The sequence below is a fragment of the Phascolarctos cinereus genome, unplaced genomic scaffold, assembly GCF_003287225.1.
Source record: "Phascolarctos cinereus isolate Bilbo 61053 unplaced genomic scaffold, phaCin_HiC Scaffold_4;HRSCAF=312, whole genome shotgun sequence".
Classification (NCBI taxonomy): domain Eukaryota; kingdom Metazoa; phylum Chordata; class Mammalia; order Diprotodontia; family Phascolarctidae; genus Phascolarctos; species Phascolarctos cinereus.
In genome coordinates this window covers 674,705,632-674,714,234 of record NW_027555847.1, presented here as the reverse complement: position 1 = coordinate 674,714,234, position 8,603 = coordinate 674,705,632, and the positions used below count along the sequence as shown (strand labels likewise).

The window sequence follows — 8,603 nt, the reverse complement described above, 5'->3', positions numbered from 1 at the left end:
GAAGGAAACTCTAGTCTTGCTTGTTTTCCAAGGTAAAGGATTGTGGCCAGACCCCAAGCCCTGATTTTAAACAGTAGTTATACTTCCCTTCCCCAGAGAAAAATAAAAATCCAAAGTCTCAGTGTTGTCTTGAAAAATGCCTAGATTGCCACGAGAACAGTCTGGGGACAATGGGGCCCAAGAGGGCTGTTTCTGGGGATGGCAGGGTGCAGAGGTGTCAAAACATGTTACTGGTGGTGCTCCTGACTGATCTGGACCAGATTAAGATGAAATTGGGAAATATTTAACCAACTAGATAAAAAGATAATAAAACACAGAGAACATTACATTTAAAAACTGTCAATATACAATATACAGCCCACAGGGATCTTTAGTTAGGGATTCACGGCCCCTGCTTAGATTTGAATTTGACACCACTGAAGTAGGGGAAAGTGCCCTGGTTTTTTGTCCCAGCTATCTCACTACCTCAATGTACATTATTCTCCTCAACTGTAAATGGAGGAGATTGGACTATATGATCTCAAAAGGACATTGTTTAAAGTCTATACAGCTTAAGTCTGGCCCATTTCCTACTAGCATAACATAACTTCACTCAACAAACACCTAGCACCTACTGTGTGCACGCCACTGGGACCTCAGACAAGTTAAGTCCACCCCTCTGGAAAATGGGGACAATAATCCCTGCCCTTCTCCTTGTCCAAGGGTATTATCAGAATCAGGTGAGATAAGGCATGTGAGGCCCATTCTCATCCATGAAGCTATGTATAAATGTAGCCTGTCGGTTGCTGAAGCCTAAAATAGTAGCAAACTCCCTAGGGTGATGGTAAAGGGATCTGTACCCATAGGGCAGCTTGGAGGTGTGGTCTGAACAAGAGACCCAGGACCCAGTTCTCCTAGCACTAACGTGTCTTCTCCTCTCTGGGCCTTCATTTTCCCCTCTGTAAAACAGAGAATCAAAGAAGAGAACGTGGGTGATACACCCCATCTTCACTTTTGGCAAGAATGACAGGGATCTTAGAGAATGCGTAGTCCAACCCCCTAATTTCACAAAGAGAAGTGACTTGCCCAGGGTCACACAGTAAAGAGCAGAAGTAGGGTTTAAACCCAGGCCTTTTACCTGCAAATCTAGCACATTTTCCATCATACCCTGGTGCCTCTGGTGCTAGCTTGCTGAGTGAACTCAGAAGTCTCTGCTCCCTTCAGGGCCTGGGTTTCCCTAGTTGTGAAATGACAGTATGTAGGTGACTGAGGCCCTGCCTTGAAGAGCCTGATTAAGGAAGGCTGCCTTTGGTGCTGATGTCCTGTGTACTGTGGTGTGGAGCCCAGGCTGCTGGTTCCCCTGACCTCCCCCCTCCCCCCCGCCCCTCGCCCCAACACACACACACCTGAAAAAAGACATGAAAGGAAGTGCAAGAAAGTGAAAAGTAAGCCTTTTTTTATTTTTATTGTGGTACCAATTCACTTTGTAACAACAGTTCCACAAAACAGTCAACACTGTGCGAGAAAGCAGTTGATGGCACACCTGGAGTCACCCCTCAAACTTATCTATGTTCCCAATGCAGGCAGATGGGAACCTCTCTATCACCACAGAGTGCTTCCTGAAACAGTCGCCATTAAGCTCCACGGGTGTTTGGCAATGGTATCAGTTGGCAAAGAAAGAAGATAGAAAGAAAGAAAAATGTTCAACACAGCTTCTCAGTGAATTAAATGCTCTGTCTACTTCCTCGCTCAGTGCTCCTCAAGGAGGAGCAATGGTTTCTGGCGGTTTTACCTACGGTTTGGACACTCCCTAGGGGCTGAGCTCAGGCAGTGGTTTGATGGGCTCTTCCCACCTTCCAGAAGGCAAGGGCCCTGGAAGGAGGTTGTTAAAGAGATGGATGAGTTGCCCAGAGGCCCCCATTTCTGAGGGACCACGCTGTCTCAAAGACGTTGGCCCAGCGGACAAAAGACAGGCCCCTTCCACTTTAGAGCAGGCCTCAGAAGTTTACATCCCTGGGGGTCAAAGGTCATGACTGAGAGAGATTCTTCACTTAGGGGTTGCTGGTTGGGGGTAGGGGAGACAATGTGGCCAGGTGATCTATCTAGGCTTAGAGGAAGCCAGGCCATCCTGAGAAGGGGGTGGGGTGGGGCACACATCATCTTTGCTTCCAGGGAGCCATTGTACAGTTGCATGGTATTAACCTGACAATTTCACAGGTTCCCAGGTGGGCCCGGGGAGAGCCTGCCTAGGCCAGGGCAGGTGGAAGCCCTAATGCCTCCTTGGGCCCTCATCCTCTAGCCAGGGGAAAAAGTGAATGGCTTTGTAGATGAAATAGAAATTCCATTTCCCCCTTTTCCCATTTCTCTGCCCTGCTTTCAGTTCCTTTCTCCCCAGTTCTTGTTACCACCCTCAGAAATTGGTTGGCTGGTCTTAAACAGTTCCAGGGTGCTGGGCTTGGCCTAGGCCACCGCTGACACTCCACCACAGGAAGCAGGAGAGAAGCTACCTCCTTGCCTTTTAGAGAGCACTTAAAAGTCCTAAAGAAAGTCTATTTTTTTTCTTTTTGGCAAATGCACAGACAGAAAAGTACAAGCAGTTACTGTTATTTGTAGTTATATTTATCCTAAACAAAAACATCTCATCTAAAGTATGAACACTGATTTACTCTGAGAGAGGAGAAGAATAAAAAGGTTGAGGATTTTTCTTTGTAGAAAGTGAGTGGCTACCTTCTTGCCTACTTCTGGTTTGAGCATGGGTGCTATGAATCCCCAACTTTCTTCCCCTTCCCTACCCTCCCCTCACCCCAGGCCCGAGTAGCTGGGCACACGGGAGTGAGGAGGGCGCAGCTACTAAAGATGGAGGGCTCCTTGGAGGAGAAGATGGGCGGGAGGAAGGGTAACAAAATATTATGAAGTGGCAACATTCATGGGCTGGGAGGCTGGAGACCTGGGAGTGAGTCTCAGTTCTACCACTCATTTTGTGACCCCTTTCTGAACCTTAGTTTTGTCATCTGTATCATGTAAGACCTGGACAAGCAATCTCCAGTGAGAATTCTAGGCCTCTAGGAGACATGGTTAAAGGCTGCAGACTCACAGGGCTGCATTCAAGAAGCCAGGGGTGGAAGAATCAGTGGAGAAGGAAGGAGGATGTGAACCTAGGCCTGTGGGGCAGGAGGTCTGTCAGGGATGAAAACTGCTTTGCCTTCCTGGCCCTGATTACTCCTCCAGACAAACTCACAAAGGTAGACAAACACCTCATCTAAACTCTGCCTTCCAGTCTAGAGCATAGCATTCTGTATACAACAGGTGCTTAACAAAGGTTGGTTGTAGTTCTACTGGCATCTAAATATGGGACTTGGCTATTTGGAGAATAGAAACCATTTCTCCATGGTTACCTAAGCTAGCCCTGTATTCTGTCTGGTGTCACCATGAGACCAATTTCTTCTCTAGTAGAAGTAAAAAAAACCTCATCTTGGAGCAGTTAAGTCCTTTATTTTTAGATGGGATGGATGGCTTTCACTGGCTGGAAGTTCCCTGGGAGGCTGTTGGGCTGCATCCTTCTCTAAATCCTGACCTGGTTTGGGTTCTAACAATTTCCCTCTATCTAGGGATGCTGAAGGAAGAAGGGCAGACCACAAGTAGGGGCAGGTTGGATGTGTGGGAGCCCAAGGGAAGGGAGAGCTATACCGAGTGGTGTCCACAAGCTATAGCAACTTCTTGAGGCTAGAACCTGGCTCACATCAACTTCTGGATCTAATTTTTTCCTACCAAATTTCCTTGGCGCGTAGGACTGTAGGACTCTATGACTAAGAGCTGGAAGGGCCCTTAGTGAGATTATCTAGTCCAACCCCCTCATTGTAAATTAACTGAACAGGTCTCCCCTCCCAGATAATCAGGATGATGTCACTGGGACTTGGACTGGGGTCAGCTATTAGCCAGGGCTCTGCTAGGAAGGGATTCCCTTTAAGGTCTGGCACAGCTGCCCACTTCTGGGCAGGAGAAAAAACAGGGCAGTGCCCCAAGAGCTGGCAAAACAAAATGTATTTTCTGGAGGAAAGGAAGCAAGGCCTAATGCAATCCTGAGAGATCAACAGGATCCAGAGAGAAGGTCTCACTGTGGCCCAGAAACCTCTGTGTGAATGCCCGCCCGGGTCCATAAGCTGAATGCCTTGCATGAGGTACCAGGGAATCAGACCATCTAGGTTCTAGTCTTGGATTTGCTACTTACTGCTTGTGTGATCTTGGACAAATTATGTCTCCTCTTTGGGCCTCAACTTCCCTTTCAGCAAAATGAGGGATTCGGATTTGATGATCTTTAAAGTTCCTTCCAGGTTCAACATTTTATGACTCTGAGAAGTATACTCAGCACTTATATTTTGTCTTCTCAAGGTTAGATAGAGGAGGGGAAACCTCATTTTCTATTTCTAAAGTTTAACAGTGCTACCAAGATGGAAGGAGGGAAAATAGACTTACTAAGCCACCTCTGTTTTTGGAACAAATGGGCAGATGGGGGTCTTTAAAAGCTAGCTTTCTGACCAAAGTCCTCCCTCTCAACTCTATGTCCTGAAGGATTTGACTTTTCATTTATTTCTAGTCATCTTTCTCTTATCCTGGGCCTGTGTTCTGGCACACCTTCAGGGCTAGGCTTTGAGGGGGCCCCTAAGTCCAGATGCATGGCTTGAAGGATCAGATCAGGGAAGTTCCTGAGCTAGGAGGGGGGGGTTAGGTAAATCACCCTGTGAGTTAGTCCACTTGACTGGCAGTTAAAAGAGCATGCAGTATTTGTTACCAATAAGTCTTTTGGATATCCTTAAAAGTGGTCCTTGGGAAGGCCCAGACAACCTTAAAGGTGGTGTGGGGAAAAAACACTGGATGTGAAATCAGAGCACTGGTCTGAATCCAGGCTCTGAGTAACCTTGGGCAAATCACTTTTTTTCATTGGCCTTAGGTTCTTATCTATAAAATGAACTTTAGAGTCCCTTCCAACTTGAAATCCTACGATGAAGTTCAAATGGAATTCAGCAGGGATCCTCAGAATTTTCCCTTTCTTAAAGTTAGAAATGGCCAAGGATAAGGTGCTAGGCGGTCTGGCTGAGAGAACTGCCAGAAAACTGCAAACTGAGGGCCATGGGAGAATAGTTTTTTCCAGGGTTCTTTAAGAAAGTGCAAAGCTGGTCAACACCAGCCATATCTCTTTCTCTCAACAATAAGGGGTAGGAAGAGGATCATGGCAAGCCCTACAACTCAGTGGTTATTTTAGCTGGTAAATGGGGACTAGGATTGTACTATCCTCTCCCAAATCCCAGCTCAATGGTGTCCCTTGGAAACCATGCTGCCAGACAGATGGGTGCTCTCTGCTACCTGATTCCTATGAGACAGTTCTAGGTAAATTCATCTGGGAAACGGCCCAATTATCCCAGTGGGAAGGTTGTTTGCCTTCAGCAGAGTAGAAAGAGCTGGTTTCTAAAGTCTTGTTTTGCCACTGATGACCTTCTCCCCCTGAATTTCCTCTGTAAAATGAGGGAACTGGTCTAGATCAGTGGTCCCTAACCCATGCTTTTCTGTAGACTGGTAAAATATCTAATTTCACAGGTAGTGAGTGGAAAAAGCACTGTATCTGCAATCAGAAGACCTGGGTTGAAATCTTGGCTTTGTCACCTCCTAGCCATATGTGACCTTGGGTAAATTCCTTAATCTCTCTGGGCCTCAATTTGAACCTTTGTGAAATGGATTAGATGATCTGGAGGTCCCTTCCAGCACCGAATCCTAAAATCTATCTTGCTTCAAATTCTGTAGCCTTGGCATCAAGGTTTGGAAAGAAGGGACTGGGAGTGGGGAAAAGAGGGTGAATGCTGGGCTTGGGAGGATGAGTCACTGGTTTTGCTTACAGGTTTTAAGACAGAAGGTCAAGATTCCACAGTAACAAAAGTTTTGTGGACAGGGCAATCAGTTGGGGAAACAAGAATTAGATGATCCCAAAGGTCTCTTAGTATCAGACTTTGAATTCTATTGGTCACTCTCTGGAATCTGGCTTTTGTTTTGCTTGGGGGCAAAAGGGATTTGGCTGGTGAATGGGGAGGGAGAGGCTTCCCTGAGCTCTGCTCTTCCTCCACCCCTCAGCCTACTCCCTGGAGAAGTGCTTTGGACAATAAACCTCAAGCAGGGTTTGAATGCCAGCTCTGCCAGTGGGTGACCTTGTGGCAAGTAGTCACTTGATTCTGTGGGCCTCAGTTTCACCATCTGTAAAATGAGACACTCAGACGAGTTGATCTTTGAAGTCTCAACTCTAAATCCTACGATACAGCAGGGAGGGACTTTCTCTGCCTTGTTATAGGCTGTCAGCAACAGCAGCAGATATGGGGAGAGGGGTTGCCCCGTCTGATATTCCTAGCCTGTTGGTTCATTCCTAGTGAAGAGGAAAGAGAATTCCCTAGGTCCTTTCATCTTCCATGAGGGTCAGGGAACCTCAGAATTCTGGCCATAATTATATTTCATCATCTCTCTGCCTCCCCTTTCTCTTTTTTTTTTTTTGGCTAGGCAATAGGGTTAAGTGACTTGCCCAGGGTCACACAGCTAGTAAGTGTCAAGTGTCTGAGGCCACATTTGAACTCAGGTCCTCCTGACTTCAGGACCAGTGCTCTATCCACTGTGCCACCTAGCTGCTCTGATCCCCTTTCTTTAAGGCCTGACTCAAGTGAAACCTCCTCCATGAAGCCTTTCCTGATTCCCCTCAGAAGGAAATACACCTCCCTCCCAACTTCTGAGCTCCTATAGCACCTGGTAGGGACCTTTCCTTTGGCTTATTTTATTCCAGTTTATGTTGCAGCTATCTGCGCACGTCTCTTCTCTCCTCGACAAGATTTTAAACTTCAGGAGGCCAGGGACTTTTTTCTTTTTATCTTGGTACATACCTTAAACTCTACCTGGTATCTGGCACAAGGCCTGGCATATAGTATTTAATAATTCTAGGATTCAACTGAAGTGCTTTAAGCTCCGTTTTTCTGGCACTTAAATGGGTTGGTAGACACATGTTGATCCAGGGGAAAGGGAATGGAGGACACTTTTGGGGTACTTATTTTAGTGAATTTGACAAAGAATCATCTAATGAGTGGGCAGGAGTTTTAAAAAAGGATTGAGCCACACAGTTAATTAAAAACCACAACAACCAAATGCCTTTCAAAACCCCTTACCCTCAGAAGCAAAAAGCAATCCTGACCCTACCCCCACCCCCAATGCTCAGAAGACAAGATCAAAGGATTCATCTGGAGCCCTCTGCTCAGAAACTGAAGAGCTAGGATAGGCTCAGAGGTTTCAAATACCCACATCAATACCTCATGCTTCCTCCCAATGCCCCTCCCCCCACCCCCCCCCAACTGACAATGCAAGGAGACGGGCACTCCCCAGTTCAAGCCACTGTCCACCGCTTCCCTTGATGGCTGGGCTGCTAGAGTGTGCTGCCCACAACGCGGTGGTGGAGATACAGATGCCCTATGTTGTCTGAGCTGGGAAATGCATGCTGTGGTCCATGGATGACTTCCCTTCCCTATCCCCTCTGCCCCCCTCCCCCCTGTCCATGCTTTCATTATCCCTTTATATGATACTGTTGTCGAAATATCCTCCCCCCTGCTCCCATTTTAGCAATACATAATTTCCATATTTTTTTTCTTTTTTAAATGAAAGAGTAGGTTTCTTTTTTAAAAGAATGAGCAATTCCTTTAAATCTGAATTCCTGCCAGTCTAACCGGAGTCTCTGAAGGGCAAACCATTCTAGGAGGAATTACAACCTAGGTCCACTCTGACCTTGATGTGAGGGCCCCCTAATAACTGGCAGACACCCTAGGTCTCCCTCCTGTCTCTCCACCCACCCTTATTTTGAAACCACTATTTAAATGGCAATAGAGTATCTTTAAAAAAAAAACACATCAGAACCCTGCCCCTATCCTCTTCCTCCCAGGGACGTTTAGACTGCTTCAAATTGGTATGCTGACCCCGCCTTGTGGGTATGCTGGATCTGATTTTCCACCCAAACACAAAGCATACTGTTCGCCCCTCCTCACGGTGGTGGTGGTGGTGGTGGTGGCGGCTGCGGCCGCAGTGGTGCTGGGGATGTTTTTGACTGTCGAGAGTTTTTGTGACTTCGGACAGGTTTGGCTCGAAATCGATACTGAATGGGGATGGCCCTGCCAGGGAGAGAGGCTGTGTATGCCCAGGAGGATGGAGCTATAGGATGATACAAGGCTTTTTGTCCTTGAAGGGGTTCTCTGAGGCAGGCACTCCCACCAGCAAGGGGTCATTCCGGGCGTGCTGTTCACAGTAACTCATGAGCTCCGAGGAGGCTTTGGACACCTGCACGTGGGTAGAGGTGGAAAAGAGCAAACACAAAGAAACAAGGTCAGGGGGCGTGAGGATCTTTAGGCAGGGGCTGAGGAACACATTATCCTCCTAGCCTTGGGCAAAGGCTCATCACCATCACAGATCTAGAGCTGAAAGGGACCTCATCTAGGTCAGAGGTCACCTAGGCCGACCTTCTCCTTTTACAGATGAGGAAACTATGCTTCAGAGGAAATAAATAACTGGTTCCATTGCACCTGCTGCTTACTGGTCACTGGAGGCAGCTTTGGTGC

At 47.1% G+C, this 8,603-nt stretch overlaps 1 protein-coding gene across 6 annotated transcripts in view; it reads right to left on the bottom strand.

The window, feature by feature from the left end:
• Positions 1-1,418: 1,418 nt before the first annotated feature.
• Positions 1,419-8,603, bottom strand: part of GNG7 (G protein subunit gamma 7) — a 369,218-nt gene continuing 362,033 nt past the window's right edge. For all 6 annotated transcript variants that reach the window (XM_021009004.2, XM_021009000.2, XM_021008999.2 and 3 more), the window contains one exon: positions 1,419-8,325. In XM_021009004.2, the coding sequence (XP_020864663.1) occupies positions 8,200-8,325 (126 nt within the window). In that variant the 3' untranslated portion in view covers positions 1,419-8,199. The remainder of the gene's footprint in view (positions 8,326-8,603) is intronic.